The 25981-nt window shown below is 46.3% G+C and overlaps 1 protein-coding gene across 4 annotated transcripts in view; it reads left to right on the top strand.

The window, feature by feature from the left end:
- Window positions 1–4281: 4281 nt before the first annotated feature.
- NTNG1 (netrin G1) overlaps window positions 4282–25981 on the top strand; it is a 909002-nt gene continuing 887302 nt past the window's right edge. For 3 of the 4 annotated variants that reach the window (XM_078673404.1, XM_078673405.1, XM_078673403.1), the window contains exons 1-2: window positions 4297–5114; window positions 13458–14193. In XM_078673404.1, coding sequence (XP_078529530.1) covers window positions 13948–14193 — 246 coding nt within the window. In that variant the 5' untranslated portion in view covers window positions 4297–5114; window positions 13458–13947. Of the gene's footprint in view, window positions 5115–13457; window positions 14194–25981 lie in introns of all 4 variants that reach the window. The other variant, XM_078673406.1, reaches the window with a different exon arrangement.

Below are 25981 nucleotides of genomic sequence, written 5' to 3'. Positions count from 1 at the left end.
AATCCTATTCAGGGACCAGGGACTACTCCTCCCACTACTGCAAATACAGATGTCCCATTCAGCCTAGTGCTGACTCACCCTGCCCCTCCTGGAGCCACACACACCTCACCAGCCCCTATCACTCAAAAGCCAGACATACAATTCACATCAGGCAGGCAGACACATAGCACACAGACATGTCAATTTCTAAAAGTGGCATTTCTAAAATAGTTATAATAAATATGCGTACACCATTGTTCAGCATTTATTATCACCATTCCAAATATACCAAACTTGACCATGCTGCGCCTCTCATATCAGGAATTACCACGGAAACACTTATCAGAGAATCCCTAGTGCATTCTTATGGGAGAGCAGCCCCACAGTAGTGAGAAACCAAAATGGCTGTTTGTCACTACCAGAACATGTCACACGCTTACGGTACATGTCCTATCTTTACCTACAAAGCACCCTGCCCTTAGAGCTAGCTAGGGCCTACTTTAAGGGTGACTGACATGTAGTAAAAGGGGGGTCACAGAAATGGTATACACTTTAGGTGTCATGTCACAGCAGCAGTAACACTGCACGCACAGGCCCTGCAATAGCAGAGGCCTGAGATAGGTTTGAAAGGCTACTTTAGTGTGTGGCGCAATCAGCGCTGCAAGCCCACCAGTAGCATTTAATTTACCAGCCCTGGGTATATGAGATACCACTTTACAGGGGACTGACAGGTAAATTAAATAGGCTAAACAGGTGTAGACCAATATTACCATATTTATCACAGAGAGCACACACACGTTACACTGAACAGCAGTGCTAAAGTGCCCTGAGTCCTAAAACCACCAACACCATGTCAGAAAAAAGGCTAGGAGAAAGGCAAAAAGTTTAGGGATGACCCTGCAAAAAGGGCCAAGTCCAACAGTTAGCAAGTGGATGCGTCTGGGGAGCCTGATAGAACTAGTTGGGCCAAGTTTCAGCCACCAGACAGGCCGCATCACCAGTGGAGTTTTGCCAGGAACTGAAAATAATTGTGGAATGCAATTTTGGTGGGGCCAATTTTTGGTGGGGCCCACCACCCAAAAGTTGATGCCCGGGGGCCACATCCTGACCACCAGTGTCTCTGCCTTGATCACCTCCGACGGCATCCCCAGCACGCAAAATGCCTCTGCCAGGGTGGTGAGTGCAGGGGCCCAACCCTCCCAGGTGAAGAGGAGGTGAAATGCATGGACCCAGCAATATTTGGTATGATGGACAATGAGAAAGTCCACTGCGAGTTTGAGGGCACCTTGGCATGGCCGATGATAGGTCCTCGAAAAGGAGGCGTTAGGTGTCATTGAATGAGATAGGGTCCCCCTGCCGTGCCTTGCACATAATAAATTCCTTGTCAGTGAAGCAGTGGATGCAGGCCAGTATATGTCCGGTATGTGCTTGCTGCCCGAGAGAGGGGGGCCACTCAGTAAGCTCTGTCCATGGGGAATGGGTCCCTCCTGGGCATTACAGGACAGCGTTGAAGAGGTCCAACAGGTATGTGGAGAGCTCTGCATCAAGAACAGCGGATGGGACCCCTGGAAGTGGATGTTATTGCTGCATGACTTGTTCTCCAAGTCCTCACATTTCTCATGAAGAAGGCAGTGCTAGTCCTTCATATGAAGGAGTCGTTGTTGGGTGGTCTTGCCCTCTTTGCTGAGTTTGTCAATGGAAGTTTTGGTTTAGGCCACCCTCTCTCTGATGTCGTTGACATCTCTCTAGAGGGCACCGAGGTTGCTTTGCAAGTCGACCTTAACACCTTGAAAATTGGATTGAAGCTTCTGGAACAGTTGACGGAGCAAGTCCCTAGTGATTTGCGGAGGTTGGCTTTCTGGTGGGTTGTTTGACTCGCCAGGATTGAGCGAGGAGGATCCCCTACAGAGGGGTGCCGAGTTGGCTGCTGGAGGACAGTCTTAATAGTGGAGCCCTCATTGCCTCCAGCCATGCTGTGGGTAACAGTGGTGGGCAGGGTGTGGACTGACATGAACTCCTACACCCACCCCACAACCACCACAACCACTACAATATTATCCCCATACCATGGCATGTCTTAGATACACATACCTTCAATGTGGTTGAAGTATTTTGAGAACAAGTTTAAAACCCTTTCGGAAAATACGCAAGGAGTGAATCAATATTTCCATTTATAGACTATTACTGCCTTACATTATCGTCTGTAGAGAAATAAACCAGCTTTCACAGATCACTGCAAGCGGTAGTTTACATTGACATTCATTTAAACATTCATGAGTTTTCTTTTAATACATCTACACATATTACTTTAAAAGCTTTGCTACAATGGAGAAGAATGACATTTAACTGTTCTTGGGAACTGTTATTTATACACAAACGTATGCTTATTGAGTATGAGTTGGGAAAGTATAGCAATATCTTAAAGTCCCTTATTACACACCGATTCCTGTATCTTATGTCCCTTTTCTCTGCATTCTTATAATGATCAAGTATTCCTGCAACCCGGTACTACTGATATCCACAGTATCAGTACTTCCGGATGTGAGACTACTTATGTGGTATTCCGGTATGACTCATTATGTGTCTCCAAGTGTTGTGAAGTCTGACTGTTTTTTCGCCGGACCTTTCACCTGACCAAAACAAGGAAAACGTCTGGGTTAAAACTGGCCAACAAATGGCAAAAAATATTTTGAATATATTGGTTAAAGGCCAATCGCCACGTGTTATTCCACATTTTCCGGAGCATTCTTGTGTTTCAGAGACTAGGATGTACGTATTACTAGGACTTGCCAACAAGAGAATACTTATACATTGTTCCTATCTTCGTCTGCCACTAAAGCGGGTTGTGACATCACTTGCCTGGGACACCTCTGGCTGGGGAGCGGTTCGCCGCTATGTCACAGGCCCACTCAACACGAGAGAGAGGGTACACATACCGTTACGTAAGATACATTTTTCAGCTTCTATTGCCTTATTAGGACATTTGTTGCTTGTAACATGTGCTGCTTCAACACAGCACTGGCATTTCTATACGCTTTGCCTGCACATGCAGCATAAAGACTGGGGGAGAAAGACAAAATATTGTGCGACTGTTAAATATTAAAAATGTCTCTAAAAAGGATGGTCCATCCTGAAAACTAAAGGCGTGTACATGCGACTTATCGCAGAGGCACAAGGACAACACGTACTGCTCGTGGTCGAGCCCTCTTTTCTCCTTGAGCAGGCATACGGTGTCAGAGTAGGAGTAGGTGATTCGCCTCTGCCCGGCCCCTCGCCATGCCACGTCTAGGTTTGCATCAGTCAGTGCTGCAGGCGTCTGTTCCCCACTCCACCTTCAGCAGACTTCGGGGTGAGTGGCAGGGCGAGGAGATGAAAGGGAACGACGGTAAAGAAAGTTGCGAAGCAGAACCAGCCCTTCCACACCTGGGGGGAGGCGGTGCAACTTAATGCAACCCCACGAGGAAGCAAGAGCCCTTGCAGAGTCCGCGGGCAGCCAGTGTGTACTGCACAGCGGCACGGGGAGGCAGGTACACCCCGGGGAGGGTAAAGCTGCATGGAAGTTCAGAGACAGCACATGGAGCTTGGGAGGGCATATTCTGGAAGTAGATGAGGTGGGGGCAGCTTTGAAAGCTGAGGGGCAGCTAGTCGTGGAGGGCAATAGCTCAGAAAAGGGAGAATTCGCTGACCTTGGTCAGAAGCATGTTTAAAGTGCAAAGGCAGTTCGCATAGAGCAGAATCACCTTGGGGGGCACCGGGGGCAGCTCTAGAAGTAAAAGGAGAGCTCACAAAGGCAGAGACTTGCAGAGGAAGTGAACAGCAGTGCTGACTTTCAATGAGACCCAGCACAGCTTGAAGCTGTCTGCGAGCCCATCTCTGCTGCCCTGGGACGAAGAGCCTTCTGCCCGAAACACATCACACCGCTGACCCTGCTCTCCTGCCCCAGACTTTGCCCTCGCCTCTTCTTTCAGCGCCTCCGTACCCCCGGGCTTGGAGCCGATAGGCGCGGGCAGTGAGGATGAGCGCCCTGCCAGGCACGCACGGGGAGAGGCTGGTGGTGGCGTAGGGGCTCCCGGAGCGGAGCGCGCACGGGGCCACCACTGAGAGGTGGTGGTGGTGGGCAGGCTGAGGCTGCATCCCGAGCCCTGCTCCCGGTTGGAGCAGAGCAGAGAGCTGCCTGCGCTGCTCCCCGGGGGCGTGCGGTGCGGTGCGGGGCGGAGCCATCCGATGACCCTGGCGGCTTTGGGGAAGTCAGAGGAGGAGGGGGAGGGGCGGCGGGCTGAGCCGGGACACTGCGCGCTCACTGCCTGTCCTGCTGACTCCCGCACCTGTCACGGCCGCTGAGCGCTCGGATCCGGAGACATCCCCGCCCTCGGCCCGGGCGGCGCTTCTTTAGGAGGCAGAGGGAGGCTGGCCTGAGCTGCGGACGGAACCCGGAGCGGCCGGGGCCAGCGCTCACTAACTCCAAGGACCAAGGCGCAAGTTTGTGAGCGGCGGCCGGATCCCTGCAGCCCGGGTCTGTGGTGGGTGGTGGACGCAGAGAGGGAGCCTCCGCCCGAATCCGAGCCAGGGGGCCAGTGGGGAGGGAGCGTCTGACAACTGCAGCCCCCACCGAGGGACCCGAGGACAGGGAGAGCCCATCACCTGCAGCCCCCGCCGAGGGACCCGAGGACAGGGAGAGCCCATCACCTGCAGCCCCCGACGGAAGATCAGTGGTGGCGGAGTGGCAGCACCTGCAGCCCCCGCTCTGGGACCAGAAGAGAGAGAACACCTGCTGTCTCCTCCGCCCCGTCCCCTCCCCTTGGCCAGGGGACCAGTGGTGAAGCGAGCGTCCGGCACCAGCATCTCCTCTCCTGTCAGGGTACCAAGCGCACGGCACCTGCAGCCGCCGCCTACCAGGAGCGCCCGGAGCCTGCCAACTCCACAAGGGCACCAGTGGCAAGGGAGCGCCCGCACCTGCAGCCCCGCCTGAGGACCGGAGGAGAGAGAGAGAGCTCCATCCCTGGACCAGTTCAAAGGGAGTCCCAGCACCGACACCATCCACCCAGGTCGGACCTCAGAGACAGACCCATGTGACCGTCAGTTATGAGGGCACAGCCCCTCCAGCGAGACCTGCTATCCGGAAAGAGGTGTTGAGAGTAAGTAGAACCCCCCTCCCCCTCCCCACACGTTCTCATTATACACCCCCAGTACCAGACAACCCCAGCGCCCAGCCCGAGTCTGAGCAGATGAGGGGGTGGGGGTGCGATGTGCAGATGGGGCTTCCCTGAACCAGGAACCCATATGGAACACATACTTGTATGAGGGACACTGTTTCGACTACCTGTGCCAATCCCCCTCTCCCAAGAGTATCGAGGCTGCCCTCAGCCCACCCATTTCAGGGTCCTCCCTCCGTGATAAACTTTCCAAGTGCTGCTCTGGAGCCAAGGCAGGCAGGTGGGGGCTGTGGGGGAATGTCTTCCTGGCCCAGCATCCTTTCTTTTGACCACAGCAGACATATTATGGCTCAGCTGCCAGTCTGTCAGATTGAGATCTGCGCCTTCAGATGTGCGAGTTTCCCTTCCATTAATTAATTGATTGAAAGGTGGAATCGTGGCTATGAGAAGAAAGCGCGCCCCCTCCCGGCCAGAAGCTTCGCGACGCAACTTCACTCATTGCCCTTCTTTATTTTACGGACAAGGTGGGGCCACCCAAGGGGGGCAAACTGGTTCTTTGTAGTGACAGCGCTGGACACCCTGTCTCGAAATATGGCGTGCCCCTCGACCGACCCTTGGGCCTCCCACGCACCCGCTGGGCTGCCCTCATTCATGCCCTGAACCCACGGAGGAGGTCCATCCCTGTCCGTGGAACAGAGACAACAACTTTGCAAAGACAGACACGAGGGGTCGATCGCCTCCTCACCCTGGAGAGCTGGGGCCATGACGGCGCGTGTAGTGTTTCAGGGAGTCATACCGTGTGGGTGGGTTACATTTATTTCGGCATTGACACCTCTCACCTCGCTCTCTCCAGTTTGCAGAGGCGGGCAGCCCTTCAAAGTACCTCTAACCTTTTTAATTGAAAAGCCACGTGTCAGTAAATACATTACACACCGCGTCACGGTAGAGTGATTTCAAGATCACACCATTTATTAAAGCCGGAGATGTCTGAGCTCACTAATGCCGACTTCTGGTACCGAGAGAATGGGAGGAGGGAATGCCCTGAAGTCTATAGCGCTGGCGGTGACTTGCAGACCCCGCCCCCTTCATCCGAAGTTTCCGTCTTTGGTCCCGGGCAGGTGATTACCTCTGAGCGGGGGCATGAATCGCTCCCAGTGTTTTTTTTGTACTTATGTTGTGGGGAGGAGGGGGAGAGATGACGTGGGAGTCTCATCACACATGTCCCCTCCGCAGCGGCCCGGCTGCGCTCTTTCATAGACTGATACAAGCCCACAAACTTACATGGTAAGCAAAGTGCATGCACAACCCAGGTGCCCGGCTCCAGCAGCAACCTCCCAAAGAAAAGTTTCATGGCTTACTATTAAAAGCGTCACTCTGTAAAGACTGAATGGCTGCCCAGAGCTTGCAAAACATCTGCCGTTCTGCAAAATGTCAGTGTAGTAGGCGAGTAGACCATCCATGACTCTGGTGCACCGCGCGCCGCAGCGCAGGTGCATGCCAAGGAATGCGCGAGACTGTTCGTGCAGCACCAGGGTAGGTCGGAGGCTGCCTCGCGCGAATGCATACCTGCCTGTATTATCTGCATTATTAATGCGCGCGGGATTCAGGTGGCACGCGGAATGCACCAATCACGCGATGCATTCTGCCTCTGCCACACTGTGCAATCCGACAGTTTTCCCGAGATTTATGTTCCAAGGACTGGTTAATGTGTATGGTTAATAGCAGCTCTGCTGCAGGAATAAGGCCAAGCATTCCGTGCTGCCAATGAGCTGCACCCAGGGGCCAGACCGAGGGGCTCTGGGGGCTACAGCAAAGGAGGTCAAGGTTGTGCGATCTGCTACCTGTGGCGATAAATGGCAGATGATGTATGATTGGCTGCAGAGCCCGAGAGTGGTCCAGCTGTGTTCTGGGCTACATTAGTGGGCACTGCCCATGTGCGATGTGCCTGGGCACATCTGTGCCAGGCACACACACGGGCCCGGCCTGGAGTCCTCTGTGAGCGTTTGCTCACATTTGAGACACCGTCTGAAGGCGATGCTCATATCTGGCACACCGTGCCTTCAAAAGGCAGGAATTCTTACATGCAGTGTCCCAGGGACCTCACTGAACTTCTCATATTCATTTCCGTTGACTCTGTGCAGAGAATTAGTTCGCCCCCTAGACGTGCCATAAATTAGAACCAATTTGGCCAGGAGGCGAGTCCCAAAGCCACTACGCGCCTGTCCCCGTCCTGTGTGCCAGTGTTGCGCTAGGTTGAACATGGGCTGTCTGGGGAGGGATGTCCCTGCACCTGTCTCAGGGTTGCCTCTAACCCTTGGAATTTACTGCGATTTTATTCTCCGGGGTGCAGCAGGTGCAAGGTGGAATCTGCTGTCTCTGAGAGCCGCGCGTGCCAGCTCACACACCATTGCAAAGTGCCCACCGCCACCCCCTGCATTCCAGCTATCTGAGTACATATAAATACCGTCACAAACGACCTTCTTAGGTGAGGCACATGTTATCCATTTGCTGAGAATCAAATCTGAAATCAACTGGACCTGTCATGTCCAGCATATTTCACTTTATCAAGGCCACAATCCGTTTTGTTAAAATAACTCTAATTCCTATGTGATGGAGTAAATAAATATGTTTTCACAGCAAGTTCTCGTCCAGTGATTTTAGAACTGTGCTGCGTTTTCTTTGACAATCCATTTCCTATTTACATCGACGGTGCTTTTAATTTGTTATAATACGTTTTATTTTTTTGTGTCACTTGAGCCCATTAAGTGGCTATGAAGTCCTGTAATTGTTGTTTATAGAATATGCACTTCTTTGGTGCATACCTTTGCTCAGTCGTCTTTGACACGTCATAGCAACTGTAATCTTTTACATATGGAGACATTTCTACGCCAGCTCAATTAAAATAGCGTCTGCCTCAAATTCCTATTGAAGGTTGTGCTATAATTAGAGTATATTATATGCACGTACGCACATCCTCAATACCATGTATGACAATAACCAGAACCTTGATGATTGTCACATTGTCCCCATGGACGTCACACATTGAATTTCTGACTCAGAAGTGCTTCAATTTCATGTTAATCATAACTAGGAGGATAACCCTTAAATAGATTTCTTTCAAAATATCAGTTCCTTTGTTTCTCTGCATTCCACTAAATACATTTTCTTGAATGTATCTGAGTAGGGAACCTTCTGACCTCCGATTAGGAGCTATCAATAAACTGAAAGTGCTAACAAATGTCTTGCTGAAAAAAAAAGAATCCTACCGTTAGACCTGCAGGTTTGACAATTTAAAACGCAAAAATTGGCACAAAATGCGTACACTACAGTGATCCTGCATTCCTTTGGGGTTTTCTTTTAACTTATCAATTAAAATGAATACAACCAAAAATATTTTTCCTTATTTCTCCTCATATTTTCATGTAGTTACCATGAGCACACTAAAAAAAAAAGTGCCAGTAGATATGGATTTATGGATTTATGGATGATACAAGCGTTCCCTACACACATATAATTTATACAAAAGGCCCTGATTTCCTCGTTAGTGTAAATGCCTCTTGTCTCCAGAGTTCACAGTAGAATAATGTCTAGGAAGCAGAGTTCGGTGAGGGCGTTGCTAGATCATGCAGCTAGAGTAAATGTGTCTGCTCCCATGGTACCCTGAGACAAGCTCCGTCGTTTTGTTCTTTGTGCCTTTTTAAAGGAAGAGATAATATCTATTTTAAAGATGAAAAGGAATAGGTTAACAAAGCACCAAAGGGAATGAGGCACCATTCTGAAACAAATTCTATACAACGAGCCTGGCAGTATTAAAAAGTCTCCTGACCTGTAGCAAATTATATTTAATGCTCGTTGGTCAATATCTCTTCCGTTGTCAATGGAAGCGCATTAAATGGAGATTCTGCAGACAAACTGAGCTCTGCTATATCAGTCCTTGCCAAAGTCTGACATTGTTAATACATTAATAATATGTCTGTAATGTAATGGAAAACTATTAATCACATCTGGTTATGTGCCAGAAATTTAACCTATAGTTGGCTGATTTTTGACAGCAACGCTCTACATATGCTTGCTATTCAGCTGTCTTGCGCGCTCTACACCTTGTCCTTGTCCTTGCACCAACTCATCAAATAATATAATCCATAATCCTGTATAATGGCCACCATTATTGCTCTGATTTATTTAATGAGCATTTGAGGGGGAATTGCTTTACTACGACTGTATGTGTTAAGAAGACACTTGGGCTCACATTTATTTTCAATTTCTCCTCTGTCGCTAATGTCTGTGCATACATCACGCTGAGACACGTCTAACACTGAATTTATTGATCGGAAATTATGAGTGGGGTGACAATGATGGGCAACTAAGAGTCAAATAGATGGGCAGAAAGAAATATTGGATTTATTTGCACCCCAAACTTAAAACAGCAAATATGAAATCAGAGGAACAGCCATGTGCACCTAGGGTTGTCGCTTTGAGATTTTTTGAAATCCATTTAATGCTACCAGTAGTCTTCAGAATTTTTTTATTGCTAAAACTGTTATTGGAGGCAGCCCATTATTCGTTGCCTCTGTACAACTAATTAGTGAAAGGTCTGCATGCATATCTTGTATAATGCAGGGTGGGGTCCCTCAAGTCTAATATACTTGTTTCCTTACATTTTTACTCCTTGCCACTTACCTGCCAGCAGTCCTAAGGCTCACGGGGTCCTATGAAAACTGAGCTTGTTCACTGAGATTTTCTGCAGGCCATATAATATGGGCTGAAAAGTATTTTTACTGGCTAACCACTACTTAATAATGACAATTTATAAAAATAAATAAAGCCCCAAATAATGGAAATGCACTAACATTTAGTAAGATTCCCAAACTACATATGGGAGCGCCACCGGTATCTGAATGTGCAATCCTATTTCATGACCTTTATTAGGAGTTTTTATTCCCTATTATGCTTTGCTTCTGTGATAATGAATGTTGCTACGGTTTGGTATTTTTTTTTGGGGGGGACATTATGAAATGTTTTAAGTTGCTTAATTTGAGTTATTGATAGATGCCTCTGACCTTCAGTCAGAGCGAAAGACTATTAAATCCGCGTTTAGTCGCAAACTCCCTCCCTGCGGCGTGGGATATCACAGCATCCCATGAAATTGTCTGGATTATCGTTTGAGTTAATACGTCCCTCGTCAGTCCCATGCCATCTTTATGGGATTTAAACATCTTCTGCTGTAGAGAGATCTGTTCCATACACCACAATTTCACTGTTGTTGATTACACATAAGTATTGCGACAGTTTTGCAGCAGGCTGGTCTGTATTCAGATCATCATGGCGAGGCAATCCGAGTTTTCAGCACATTTCCTAATACAAACTATTGCAGCCTGTCCTATAATAGCATTTTATGAATCGAATATGATGAGAATGGCAATTGCATCCATAAGGCAATTATTATAAACGACTTTGCTATGGAAACACAATCCAACCATCTGTTGGCATTTCACAGTATCTTTGGCTTCACAGAGTTGAAGGCCAGACAATATTTACATACAGTGAACTATGCAGAGATTGTCCTCACATCAAGAAATTAGCATGTCGCGGAAAGAGGTTTCATAAGGACGTGATTGTGAAACTGAACTGACTTGCTGATGGCCAAGGAGGAGAAGGCTGAGCAGCCAGATAGTTGGAAATGAAGCCTTCTCCGAGAAGCATTGTGTTGATCCACCTCAGTTATTTCTGTCTATGAGTGATCACATGGGCTGGATTACGGATGGATTAATAAATGCACCCATCTATATGCGCCATAAGGGAGTTGCTTCAATTCGGAGAGTAAACCAGTGGAATTACTAAAGTCCAGTTTGTAGTATACAGATGTTTCAGACCCACTCGTATACATTCTGCACATGCTATAGTTTCTTCAAAAGGACGAGGGCGTGAACTTGTTAGGGCTTAGTGGGAGGCATGGACTTGAGACAGGGGAATGCAGGCAATCTATCGCAATCATTACAGACAATAAGAACTGTGTCTGCTAGTCTGTTTGGCACAGGATGCATTTTCCACAATGTGTACTCAGCCCATCCTTTTGAATTACAAAATAGTTAATTGTGGAATTGATGTTTTACATTTGCAATCTCATAGGTTTAGCTCTGTGGGTGATAGACCTAAACTTGGTCTATTATAATACCTAGCAGGAATTCTAATATAGTTTGGAATAAGCCTTCTTTTATGTACGATCAACATTTTTGAGTGCTGTAAAAAGTTACATTCAAAGTTGAGTGACCCATTTTTTGTCATTGTTATATAATAACCCCATCAGCCTAGTGTGACACCGAAGTCTTTGATTTAAGTAAACACTGAAAGAAATACGTTGAATTAAAAACTGAAACAATTCCAGCTGAGGTGCTATTTATTTATTTAGACCTTGTAAATGCTTACAAGCAATTATATCTTTCGTACTTTTATACTCATGCTAAAAACTAGATTGCTTGTTTGTGTTCAATGATAATTGCTGTTAATCAACCCAGTAGCAACCCTTCTATCAATTGCATGGTTATTTCTTCCTGAATTTGAACATGAAACGAGCAGGTTAAACGCCATTTTCTGCAGCAGCATTAAAAACACTCAAGCTAGTATTAAAACCCAATAGGAGAAAAGTAAAAATGTTGAAATGTATTAGATCCCTCTGTATTAGGATTGGGAAGAGGTTGAAGTAGAAGCCGGCATAATGACCGAACACATTTAATCAAGTTCACATTTCATGAAGTTTCATGAGTTTGTCGCTCATTTGATTCCCATTTAGTATACAGCTGACAGGTTTTTAATCAGGAAGCAACTGCAACATTTTCCGACCCTTGTAAAAAAAAAAAAAATGAATGACCGGACGTTACAAAGAGCCCAGAAGGAGGTTGATTTAGGACCAGAAGATCCTGTTCTGGGAGGCAGTCAGTGTTGCAGTTGCAACATAGGCATTCAAAGTGGAAGAAAAAGAAGGAAACCAAATTGGATTCTGTATCTCTAGAGCATGAATACCTCAAAGGAAAGTGCATCTAACTTCAAATGTCTATATCAAAAACTGACAATTGTTCGGGTACAGACGATAATGCGTACGAGGCAGCTGGTCAGGCCGACAACTGCAGCATTTGAGGCGCAGTAAAGTTTGTTTACAAAGGCAAACATTAAAATGCAGAAAGCTGCAAATCGCAATCCAAAAGTTCATTAAGACTATTGAAGAATTATGAATATTGCCATATAGGCATATAAATCACAGAATGGAGGATATTCACCAACTTTGTATAATGAGATCATGATAAAAGCTGAATAATTGAGGTTTAAGTCTGGTAAAGAGAAGACCAGAGCAATGAAATCTTCAATTTAATTTTCAAATTGCCATGTGGCACGCTGTTTCTTGCTAATGCACCTGAGATGCACTGGAACCCTAATTGTTAAGGGGGAAATATTTCCCTCTGTGAATGAATGCTATATCTCAATCACCTAATTGAAATTGATTATTTCTGAGTGCCACCAAATAATCATGAAGCTAAAAACTAAGAAGCGTACATTTGAAAGGACCTCTGGTGAGCACCTTAACCCCTCTCAATTTGGGATTGCCTTTTGTAATTAAGAAAACATTGACACGAGCCACCCATTCTGTTTTAGGCCTAGCAATGATAATATTCGTGAAAATGGCTTATCACCTCGAGGGGACATAGATAAGGTAAAAGCAAGAATAAAAATGATGCAGCTCCCATGATTCATTATTGTGATGAATGTTAGACTCTATAAGGTCCTCTGTTTCTCCAGTTGTATTCAAACATATTGTCCCTTTGTATTATAAAAATTAATATACTGCTCAATAGCCCTTAAAACATGTGTAAATGAATATATGATTATCTATTGCATTTTACGGTCACTACCACCCTATTGAGACATGTGATCTGTGGCCTCATGATACAACGTGGGTGCTTGACTTGAATGATTTGTGTTTATCGCCTACTGCTGTTTCTCAAAAAGTATTAAGTGTGCAGTTTTAAACTCACTTAAGACCCAGTGGAGTCTCATATTTGTTCAGAATTGAGCTTGGACTAACCTGAGGATGGGTTCAGTAATTGAGCTTCAGAAAGTCCCTGGATTGGGACAAGAGTTAAATACTCTTCTGGAACAATCTCCTTGGTTGAGAATCATTCAAAGGTTGCCAAAGTCCCCATAAGAAGTGTTCACCCAATTACACCAATTTGCAGCAAGCACAATGAAGCCACCACAAAATGTGAACATGTTGCACTTTTTGTTGTGTGTTGATGAGTGGACAATTAAACATCTTCTTTTGTTTCCAAAAAGGTGCCTTTGCTGGAAGAAAAGATTGACTGATTGATGGGACATTGACGACTGCGCTATAGAGACTCAGCCTCTTGCTTCCCATACTGATTCATCGGCAGGCCTGACCATCCCTTGTGAGCCGGCAGTGGAGAGCTGCTCTGGGGTTATCCGCAGTACAACGGAAGATCCACCACTTTGGAAAATTACTATCTGTTTCAGGACATCTCTTTTGAAAAGCTCTTATCAAATAGATGTAACCAATGACCGAGCATCAGTCTGAAGCCTTTTTCCGAGGAGGTCACTTGATTATGGACGGTGTCTACCAACTTCGTCAATTTCCTAGAAAACACACTGTGTGCTAACATTTCTCATTTGACTGCTGAATCCTATTTTTTGTAATAATATACATATATCTATAAATCATATATATATATAGCACTCCAGATTATATAGGAAAATACTGGATGTGACATTTGGTGTTTCTGCTAAGAGGATTTCAACGAATTTAGAGATGTATTTATCAAGCTTGCTGTCACTTCAAGCCCTTTGGGTTACTATATCTTCAGGAATGCAGCATTACCCGTCAGAATACGGGCATTATGATGTGTGCAAGACTCTGATGAGATCAGATGAGGGAATAGTTTGGGAATATATGGCCTGCCAGCCAGAATCCACGGATATGACCAAGTACCTGAAAGTGAGGTTGGATCCCCCTGACAGCACCTGTGGGGAAACTCCAGATAAATTCTGTGCAATGGTAAGTGCATTTCTTTTCTATATCTAAGGCAATGCATGTAAAGCTTTTGCGTAGCACTGTATCTGCAAGTGAAATATCTTTTAACATCCTTAGTAGAAATCTCTGTGGAGTGCCCAAGGAATAATATGGAATTATAATGATTTCTGTACATGTTATAATTGGTTGTGAATTAACAAATTAACTATAGCACATTTGAAGAACCAGGTGCAATGGAAACGTAAAAGGTTGATATCGTGGACTGAAAATTCACAGGATGCAGTGATATTGATAAAGATGTTAATGCATATGTTGTTTATGGTTAGATGTACTGTATAGCACTCACTGAAAACTCAATCGGCTCTTGCCACTTACAATAGTTGGGCGTCAGAATAATCTGTAAACCACACTGAGCAGAAACAGGCCAGAACAAATGGGTTTCATTGCTGCACAGAAAGTGAGAAGAGAGGGAGCCTGGCAGGGCTGCTGTGGAATGACTTTCCATAAGCGAACTGCAGTCGTGCAGACAGTGCTTAATTGATTAAAGAATATAAAAACAGGGTCCAAAGTCTTCCTTTGGAACTGCTGCTGGTGCTGTCAAATGTCCTGGTTGCCGAAACCAATGCGGCCGGGTTTTGACTCCACCTCATGTCTCTTTCTTCCAGCACCCTACACTTCATGCCTTTACATCTCACTCTTGTAGATTCTGTTTCATCACAACTTTCTACCTTTGTCCGTAGTTTGATATCTTTCTCTTTATCTGTTCTTCTTCCTTTCTCTCTCTTCATCAACATCCCCGTCTTCAAAAATTAATGTCGGTGCTCGTTGTATTAAAGCACCTGCACAAATTAAGCATGGGATTCAACAGCATATCTCTCTGACTTTCACTGAATGGTTAAAATGACGGAAACGCTGCGGTGTCATGGCTGCCAGTGCAAGCGAAGTCGGATAACAAACAGAGAGGCGGCATCATGCACTTGTATAGCAGACAGAGGCTCTGGCCTGTGCAGGGAGCCAATGGATGAGTCACAACAAACATTCCACTAATAGTCAATGATTGTGAAAGCTGACGGCTCAGCCTGCCTGCAGCGTACTGCACTCTTTGCAAGTGTTCACACTGAAAGACAGGTGGCAATCTCCTGCCACAGCTGCCTGATTTCTCGTTGAACCAGAGGTGCAAGAATTTGATGTTGGTAAATGGAGGATCTCACAAAGGGTCACGTGCTCAGGGCCGCACCTCGCGGCACTCCCAGATTGCTATTATTTTTTAGAGGTAAATAGAAAACCAAAGAGGGTGGGAAGCAAAATGTGCTATTTTACACGCGATGCCCTGGATGGACTTTGTGATTTTGTGAATTGAATGTAAGTCATTGGCGCATATCCATGTTCATGCTGCAGCTGGGCCCTGTGGCGTGTTTGAAAAGTGGTCTTGATTGGCTGATATTTATCGCTAAGCTTCCTTGTCATCGCCATAGGGATGACACTGAGGTTGTAGTTGGCTTTGTGGTGTCAAATGAGTGGCAACAATTCAAGGAAACAAAGGGGATCCTTCTTTGTTCCCTCTACAGAATAAAACGCTCTTATTTTAGGAAAGAGTAGAGGGAAAGCTTAAATACAACATTGTAAGTGATGCTGAATTATCAGTCTTGAAAATACTTATGCCTTCACACTTCACACCAGAGGCTCGACTAGAGCCAAATTCCGGGGGGCGGGGGAGTTTGAGGGTGGGGCTGTGTGTGGGGGGGGGGGTGTTATCAAAAAGTTCGAGGGGGCTAATTCTTCCGGCAATAGGGGTGGAAAAACAAGAAGGCCTCGTTAACACGTAAATTGTCTTTTAAAGACCTGTGAAGTACTCGGGTGCGGCTTCTATAAGACAGACGCCAGCCCGGGAAGCTGTCTCAGCCGGGCTGACACACAAGACAGGGGGCTGAAGCCCTTTGAGCCCAATGGGCGTTGGCGTCTGCCTCACACGCATCCATATAGGGGTATCGACTGACCTTGGCCATTCTGGGAAATTACTTTTGCTTAGCAAAGCAAAATGATGCCATAGAAGCTTGCTAAGCACGATTTTTTGTTGTTGCAGCGAAGTTTGTGCTTTATAAATTAGTTTGTTTGATGGGAAAGGCACCTGGAAATGCATTTAGTCGAAATGCTTCTGGGAGGCTGCTGCCTACTGTTTCCAATATAAAAATTAGATCTCTATGTATTGATCATAAGAGCCTCCGCATTATGTGCCCCAGATGCCAAGAATCTAGGCAGCCATTGTGACTCTGTCAAAGTTAAAAGAACTGTACAGACATGTGTACGACAAGGGAGGCCCCGGGGAGAGTCAGACATGTCTTCGTGTCCCCTTGGGATTTTCAGGTGAGTGGGCACGTCGGTGTGACGTCCCAAGCCCTGATTGGGTGGTCGGTTAAGGGAAGATGCGATTAGTGCTTTCTGAAGGGCGTTTTGAGCAGGTAGCTAGTTTTCGCGTCAGCCCACTCTCCTGTCTTTTGTCATGGTTCTATTTTCTTTTTGTATTTCATTTTCTCTCTTTTTTTGGCGATTAGTTTTTGCTTCTGTTGCTTTAATTCATGCTACAGCGTGTTGGGGAGAGAGGTCGGTAACAATAGAGACATTATTTTGCTACTAGTAGCCGGTTCTGGTATTTAGGTAGGCGGTGTCAACAGCATAATGGTTTCTATATGGGGATCAAAAGGGGTTGAGCACAGCTCGGTGAGGTCGAACCAATGGTCAGGGGGCAAGGCGATGACCTGAGCAAAGGTGTGTAGGGAAGTGGGGGTGTCAGTTGGGTGCATGAGTAGTCGCACACATTGGAGTGTGTGAAGGCTAGAAGGGTTTATGGAGGGGGGCACTTTAGTTTTTAGAAGGGGTTGGATTTCAGGAAATAACTTTGTATTAATGAGGTTTACCTAGTTTTGTAAGTAATTTGGCGTAGGGAATTTGCGATGTTTGTTGGTTTCCCAGATCTGTGTGACTAAATCCTCCTTTTCCCTAGAATGGTATGGAGAGTCTTCTTGGGACTCTGTCTCAGCTGAAGGGCTTCCCTTAAGTTGGTCATACGATGTAATTTCTGTTAGGTGGTTTTACGTGTATAGAGACCAATCTAATGGATTGGGAAAGCGACTGAAAATCTTGAGCATGGGTTGATCCCTCCCACTTCACTACCCAAGGAGAGCTTTTCACACATGTTGTACTTTGTAACAAATGGCACAATTGGGCAGCCTTCAGGAACATGTCTCCAACGAGAGAAGACATGCTTGATTTCTGCTAGCATCATGCCATGGTTGTCATATCTGCCTGTACGGAGGCAGAACCTCCTGACCAATCTGAGCACTTGTCTAAGATTACCCCCTTTCACTCACCTCTGAACTAGAGCATCACTACAATAGATACAGATCTGTTTTGTGTCAGAGTAAGCCAAGAACAATGAGCTGTTCTGTTACTTAGAGTGTACGGTAGTAAAGAAGTTGCTGGTTGCTTTTGCCATCCTGATTTTTGAGAACCTCCTTCAAAGTGAAGTATTCAGCTCATTGCTGAAGGTTTCAATAAGGAAAATGTGCTGTTTATGGTGATTTAGCATTATTGCTATAAAGCCTACTATTCTTTTAAAGAGAGCCCTTCACCACAAAGATGTTTAAAAAAGTTTGGCTTCCATCCTTCTTTCCTGTTATATATTTTGTTTGTGCCCCAGTCACTATTTGCTTTCATTATTGTCCCCATGCATTCACCCTACTGATATTCTTATCTGTATGATTAGCCGTCTGTCTGGTTCGAAAGGGCATAAATATACATGTGCTTTGTGCACCACTACACCCCCCCTCAGCAAATAGGAAATAATTCATTGCTAGCATTTTGTGCCTCTGTTTCTGATGGAATGAGGCTTATTTGTGGACCACTGCTGCTCTTGAACGAAACCAATATGCACCGTGATGTTACAGGAAGCACTCTGGATCACTGAACAGCACCCCAAATCTTTTTGCAGCACCCTTAGAATATTTATGTTAGAAAATTTAGAATATTATGACCACTCTCTCGCCCCTTTGAGCACCGCTCTGATGTACACTCATAGTAACCTGGGATATGATGCTAACACACTGGTCAATGACAGCAGCAAAGCTGATGGTAATTTGTTGCATGCCACTGAATTCTGCAGGATGTTCACGGACACTAACACTTAGATGAGTATTATATACCCAGACGTGAAGGACATTTTGTTTCTTGTGGCACATTGCGTGTAATATCCGCAGTTTCAGGCCTGGCACCAACACCTTTCTGCTGTGTTTCAAGTGGCGATGCAATAATGTATTGTGCAATTGAATGAATTCTTTCCTGCAAGGGACTCCTGCTCTCAGTTCTGTGCTACTTTGGCTAATTGTGGAGTATTTGATTATTTCCTCCACTGGCCTTCAAACCATGATTAAAATCTATTGCTTTCAGCCAGTGGATGAAATTTGAAACGTATGATTTAATATGCATTTTTGATAAAATATTGTTGTGCTGCCGCAACCCCTCCAATCTCTTCTTCAAAGCATTGGGTTACTGCTTCTTGACTCTCCAGCCCTCAAACCCTTTGTTTCTGGAGAGATGCTGGTGTTGCTTCTGTAGCAAGAGTAGAGCACCTTGACAGCATTTAAAATGAAAACAGCACCTCTTCTTGAGGTCCTGTAGTCTCCTGTCTCCACACCTCCTTACATCTACTCTTTAGGGCTTAATGAGGGAAAATGGCGCCTCTTCATGAGGTCCTGTTGTCTCTTGTCTCCGTTCCTCCTTAAATACGATCTGTAGAGCTCAATGAGTGAAAATAATGCCTCTTCTTGAGGTCCTGTAGTCTCCTGTCTCCACATCTCCTTACATCTACTCCTTAGGGCTTAATGAGGGAAAATGGCGCCTCTTCATGAGGTCCTGTTGTCTCTTGTCTCCGTTCCTCCTTAAATACGATCTGTAGAGCTCAATGAGTGAAAATAACGCCTCTTCTTGAGGTCTTGTAGTCTCCTGTCTCCACACCTCCTTACATCTACTCCTTAGGGCTTAATGAGGGAAAATGGCGCCTCTTCATGAGGTCCTGTTGTCTCTTGTCTCCGTTCCTCCTTAAATACGATCTGTAGAGCTCAATGAGTGAAAATAATGCCTCTTCTTGAGGTCCTGTAGTCTCCTGTCTCCACACCTCCGTACATCTACTCCTTAGGGCTTAGTGAGGGAAAATGGCGCCTCTTCATGAGGTCCTGTTGTCTCTTGTCTCCGTTCCTCCTTAAATACGATCTGTAGAGCTCAATGAGTGAAAATAACGCCTCTTCTTGAGGTCTTGTAGTCTCCTGTCTCCACATCTCCTTACATCTACTCCTTAGGGCTTAATGAGGGAAAATGGCGCCTCTTCATGAGGTCCTGTTGTCTCTTGTCTCCGTTCCTCCTTAAATACGATCTGTAGAGCTCAATGAGTGAAAATAACGCCTCTTCTTGAGGTCTTGTAGTCTCCTGTCTCCACACCTCCTTACATCTACTCTTTAGGGCTTAATGAGGGAAAATAGCGCCTCTTCATGAGGTCCTGTTGTCTCTTGTCTCCGTTCCTCCTTAAATACGATCTGTTGAGCTCAATGAGTGAAAATAACGCCTCTTCTTGAGGTCTTGTAGTCTCCTGTATCCACACCTCCTTACATCTACTCTTTAGGGCTTAATGAGGGAAAATAGCACCTCTTCATGAGGTCCTGTTGTCTCTTGTCTCCGTTCCTCCTTAAATACGATCTGTAGAGCTCAATGAGTGAAAATAACACCTCTTCTTGAGGTCTTGTAGTCTCCTATCTCCACACCTCCTTACATCTACTCTTTAGGGCTTAATGAGGGAAAATAGCGCCTCTTCATGAGGTCCTGTTGTCTCTTGTCTCCGTTCCTCCTTAAATACGATCTGTTGAGCTCAATGAGTGAAAATAACGCCTCTTCTTGAGGTCTTGTAGTCTCCTGTATCCACACCTCCTTTAAATGCGATCTGTAGGCAGGGTTGGATTGGGATAAAAAATCGGCCTGGGCACGCTTAAAAAAAGTGCCCACATTTGCATATTGCCTTACCTCAAAACACAGCTTCGGCGAAATTTTATTTTAAAAAAAGGGGGGGGGCACAGATTATTTTACACTGGTGAAACACACCTGAAAACAAGTGAGGCCACTTCTGGTCAGGCCCCCTGCCCCCCGCTCACTATGCATATATTAATGGGCCGGCCCAGCGAGAGAAAGTGAGTGACACCTCTGCCCGTTGATAAAAGGGAGGTAATGGAAGCCCATCTGTCTCCAGGAAGGCCACTCAGACCCACTGGGCCGCTGGCTGTATCTAAACAACAGAGACACTGCCCAAGTCGGCCCCCAGACAGCTAAAAAAGCAGCCCACAGCTGGAACATGGACACCGGCCCCTCTGGCATTGCCCGAGTGCCTGTGTTACCAATCGGACACTGTCTGCAGGGCTCGATGAGTGATGATAGAGCCTCTTCATGAGGTCCTGTTGTCTCCTGTCTCCACACCTCCTTTAAATGTGATTTGTAGGGCTCAATGAGTGAAGATAGCACAACTTTATGAGGTCCACACTTAGCCTTCTCTGTGCGCTTTCACCTTCCACATTTAGCCTTCTCTGTGCGCTGTCACCTGCCACACATCTTCACTGTGTTCTGTCGCCCGTCACACTTAGCCTTCTCTGTACGCTGTCACCTGCTACACTTAGCCTTCTCTGTGCGCTGTCGGCTGTCACAGTTAGCCTTCTCTGTGCGCTGTCGCCAGCCACACTTATCCTTCACTGTGTGCTGTCGCCAGCCACACTTATCCTTCACTGTGTGCTGTCGCCAGCCACACTTAGCCTTCTCTGTGTGCTGTCGCCTGTCACACTTAGCCTTCTCTGTGTGCTGTCACCTGCCACACTTATCCTTCACTGTGTGCTGTCGCCTGTCACATTTAGCCTTCTCTATGCGCTGTCGCCAGCCACACTTATCCTTCACTGTGCGCTGTTGCCTGTCACACTTAGCCTTCTCTGTGCGCTGTCGGCTGCCACACTTAGCCTTCTCTGTGTGATGTCGCCTGTCACAGTTAGCCTTCTCTGTGCGCTGTCGGCTGCCACACTTAGCCTTCACTGTGTTCTGTCGCCCGTCACACTTAGCCTTCTCTGTGCGCTGTTGGCTGCCACACTTAGCCTTCTCTGTGTGATGTCGCCTGTCACAGTTAGCCTTCTCTGTGCGCTGTCGGCTGCCACACTTATCCTTCACTGTGTGCTGTCGCCTGACACACTTAGCCTTCTCTGTGCGCTGTCACCTGCTACACTTAGCCTTCTCGGTGTGCTGTCGGCTGCCACACTTAGCCTTCTCTGTGCACTGTCACCTGCTGCACTTAGCCTTCTCTGTGCGCTGTCGGCTGACACACTTAGCCTTCTCTGTGCAATGCCGCCTGTCACGCTTAGCCTTCTCTGTGTGCTGTCGCCTGCCACACTTAGCCTTCTCTGTGCGCTGTCACTTGGTACACTGAGCCTTCTGTGTGCGCTGTCACCTGCTGCACTTAGCCTTCTCTGTGCGCTGTCGCCTGCCACACTTAGCCTTCTTTGTGTCCTGTCGCCTGCCACACTTAGCCTTCTCTGTGCGCTGTCACCAGCTACAGTTAGCCTTCTCTGTGCGCTGTCGGCTTCCACACTTAGCCTTCTCTGTGCATTGCAGCCTGTCACGCTTAGCCTTCTCTGTGCGCTGTCACCTGCTACACTTAGCCTTCTGTGTGCGCTGTCACCTGCTACACTTAGCCTTCTCTGTGCGCTGTCACCTGCTACACTTAGCCTTCTGTGTGCGCTGTCACCTGCTACACTTAGCCTTCTCTGTGTGCTGTCGGCAGCCACACTTAGCCTTCTCTGTGCGCTGTCGCCAGCCACACTTAGCCTTCTCTGTGCGCTGTCGGCAGCCACACTTAGCCTTCTCTGTGTACTGTCGGCAGCCACACTTAGCCTTCTCTGTGCGCTGTCACCTGCTACACTTAGCCTTCTCTGTGCGCTGTCGGCAGCCACACTTAGCCTTCTCTGTGCGCTGTCGGCAGCCACACTTAGCCTTCTCTGTGCGCTGTCGCCTGCCACACTTAGCCTTCTCTGTGCGCTGTCGGCAGCCACACTTAGCCTTCTCTGTGCGCTGTCGGCAGCCACACTTAGCCTTCTCTGTGCGCTGTCGGCAGCCACACTTAGCCTTCTCTGTGCGCTGTCGGCAGCCACACTTAGCCTTCTCTGTGCGCTGTCGGCAGCCACACTTAGCCTTCTCTGTGTACTGTCGGCAGCCACACTTAGCCTTCTCTGTGCGCTGTCACCTGCTACACTTAGCCTTCTCTGTGCGCTGTCGGCAGCCACACTTAGCCTTCTCTGTGCGCTGTCGGCAGCCACACTTAGCCTTCTCTGTGCGCTGTCGGCAGCCACACTTAGCCTTCTCTGTGCGCTGTCGCCTGCCACACTTAGCCTTCTCTGTGCGCTGTCGGCAGCCACACTTAGCCTTCTCTGTGCGCTGTCGCCAGCCACACTTAGCCTTCTCTGTGTGCTGTCGGCAGCCACACTTAGCCTTCTCTGTGCGCTGTTGGCAGCCACACTTAGCCTTCTCTGTGCGCTGTCGCCTGCCACACTTAGCCTTCTCTGTGCGCTGTCGTGTGACACGTAAAGGAATCTCTCAGCACACACGTGTGTGTTCTTCACACGCTCACGAATGAACAAAACAACCTGTGACCTTTGTAAAGCACGCCTTTCTCTTGATTAACACGTCTCTTAATGTTGATTCCACGTGCCAGACCTGTTTCAACACCGTCTAATTCAGCGTCACAAAGACACATCTGCCGCGCACTGACTCACCGGGGGATGGATGCAGTGAGCCGCCCTCCTGAGCACATGCGTGTACACAGAATCATTGTTTGTGATACCAACCTGCTGAGAAAGCTGAAATGGTTGCACAAAAGCCACATTCTGCTATCAGGGTCTAGACAAATGTGCCTGTCATATCTTAATGCAACACCCCGGTGGCTTCAAAATTGTAAAATTATCTGCAATTATCTCCAGCCTGCAGCTAATTTTCCTGATAGGTTAAACAGAGGCATTGAAAAGAAGCCTGCAGACGGAAGAAGTCATGTACGTTGCTGCAATTTATGGAGCAGAAGCGCTGATGGCAGTGGAAACTCGAGCCCTTGAGTGCTGCTATGGATTTCATAGCCAATCAAAACTAAATTAGGAAACACGGATTATTAAAAACTCTTCTTTGCTTGGTATTCCAGCATATTATTATGAGCTGGACATTAACGGTATTCTCCCGAGACACGGTGCATCATTAATGCAGCACGACTTTAATTACAAGTAAGCTCCGATTACTGGAAAATAGACGAAGTAAAGTGCCCTGTTGCAGTTGAAAAATCGGTTTATCGTATTTACTGAATTTATTTAAAATAAGGAATATTGTGGCCCGTCTCCTACATGCTGTTTAAAGTGGAGATTTGTGATAACTATTTAACAAATGCATGATTTTTTTAAAGGAATTATGCTAACACATATTTACAAGCTTTGTAATGCTATAATATGAATGCCTACCATTTTGTTGTTTTTTTCTCTGGGTGCAGATGGCGGAAATCATTGATATTAAGATCCCAATCATAATTGGTGACTTAATTCCGTGATGTGTGCATTTTTTTCCAGGGCCAAACTTCAGCAGGTCAGAACTCGTGAAATTAGCTACAAAGATAGCAGGTACATGCTATTTGCAAAACCTAGAATAGGGACTTAATAGTGCTGTTTATATGTTAATCCTAATTCTGAAATGTGAAAAGGGTGTTTGGCGCCAAAACAGTTCCCAGTAAATAATGAAACCTGCATAATCAGTATTTTCAGGGTCTGCATCTCAATTTGTGGGGCACTTATGGTGGGGTTTTTATTTTGCTGCAAACAAAGGGCACATAGTCATGTTTGGATTATGAACATAACTTTTAAAGTGTGAAATTCAGTGTATCTTTCCTGTGGAAGTATTAAGATGCTTGTAATAGGGTATACTTTTAATTGGTCTGTGGAAATTCGTGATCTGAGAGAAACAGAAGTTGGCTTCTCCCACTGCTCTTGACCTAGCCAGGGAAAATGTTCAGGTCTTCTAAAAATGTAACATGAAATCTAATAATATTACACGAGGCTGTGACAGGCCTCTAAACGCTGATTAATGATTACTTCTACTTCTATGACGCATGATATTTCCTCTTTTAAGTACATGGGCTTGAATTCCAGAGCTTGAAGCTTAACCTTCAGAATGGGCTGAATCACTTGAAGCGACTCATTTCACCCCCATGACCTTATAGTATGTTTACAAGCTCTGAAGCTCTGCTGCTGAGACATAAACACCGGTACTGGCTGTGCCAAGGCAGGCTTCGAGGGTGCCATCTTGTGGGACTAGAGTCATATTCAGGAGAATGTGAACTGTTCATTAAGAGGATGGGTTTGGTGCCACTCATCCAGCACAAGCCAATAAGAATGCATGTGACATAAGTGGATGCTCTTTCCATGGGCTGCTCACTTCCATGTAGAAGGGTGCCTGAGATGAAACCATAGAAGGCCCATTATCTAGATCCCCTTTATCTGCCTCATCCTATAGAGGGCTTCATATGGCCCCCTTTCAGCACTTCCCCTCTCGAAGGACAAACGTATCTCGTGCTTTTCTCAGTTACGCATTCAAACAGTATGTTATGTGCCAGAGGTGTTTTCATTTGTAGGATGTGGTGAAAACTACTGTGAAAATGTTGAGGCGAACACCTTTTCTGCACAGAAAATATTACCGCCTTCCCTACACGCAGTAATGTGGAGGGAGCACGGTATTGCTAAATAATTAATATTGTTCTTCTCAAGTGCACGACCTTGGCTCACGTGCTGAAATGTCAACTGTGAATTCCAAGCATGTGTTGTATACTCAACAACCGGGAACACGCATCGCTGGTCACACAATGTGCAGAAGCAACAGCGGGCGCCAGTTGGAAGCTTGTTTGCTTATGGAATGGAGTCGGAGCAGGGGAAATGAGGTTCTGACGGCATGCACAAATTATTCATGAGACCACAGATTTGGAGTGTTCGTTCTGGTTGTTGCGGTCACGCGGACAGCTCGAGGTAGAGCCAGGGGATTGTAGAGACATCATCAAAGTGACGCAGAAGTGCGGTATTCTCTCCGTGATGGGGTGAGAGATGACTTAAATCTGATAACTCACCGAGAGAGCGGTGGTATGAGAGAGGTTCACATTCTTTAAGGCTGTACCCAGTGCCGACTAATGAAATGTTCTTAGAGTTTGAAGAGACTGAGCAGGATCAGCCCCGGAATAAGGGAAGGAGCTACCTGCTCACAGGTCTGGATGGTAGCAGCTTCCTGAAGAGAGGGTGTGGACAGAAATATCACTGAGCTCAAGAGCACCCTAAGGTGCATTTCAAATGATGGGCTTGATGGGTCATTCCAGCTAGAACCTTTTTTTTATAAAATTAAAAATCCGTCTGCATTGTAAGGCATGCCTTCCTTTTATCTCAGTATTGCTCCATGGGGTGAATGGAAGAAGCACACTGAATCCTGACCACCTTGTTGGTGATGATATGGCATATTGAGTTGGGATTATCGGATTACAAGAATATATATCTATATATATATATATATATATATATATATATATATATATATATATATATATATATATATATATATATATATATTTTTTTTTTTTTTTATGTGATCAAGGCCACTGCGGTGGCTGAAACACGTTATGACACGCATGTGATTGCAATAAAACTTTGTTGGAGCATCATACTTGTTTGTC

Source organism: Lissotriton helveticus, chromosome 1_2, assembly GCF_964261635.1.
Source record: "Lissotriton helveticus chromosome 1_2, aLisHel1.1, whole genome shotgun sequence".
Taxonomy (NCBI): Eukaryota; Metazoa; Chordata; class Amphibia; order Caudata; family Salamandridae; genus Lissotriton; species Lissotriton helveticus.
This window is presented reverse-complemented; position numbering and strand designations above follow the sequence as displayed.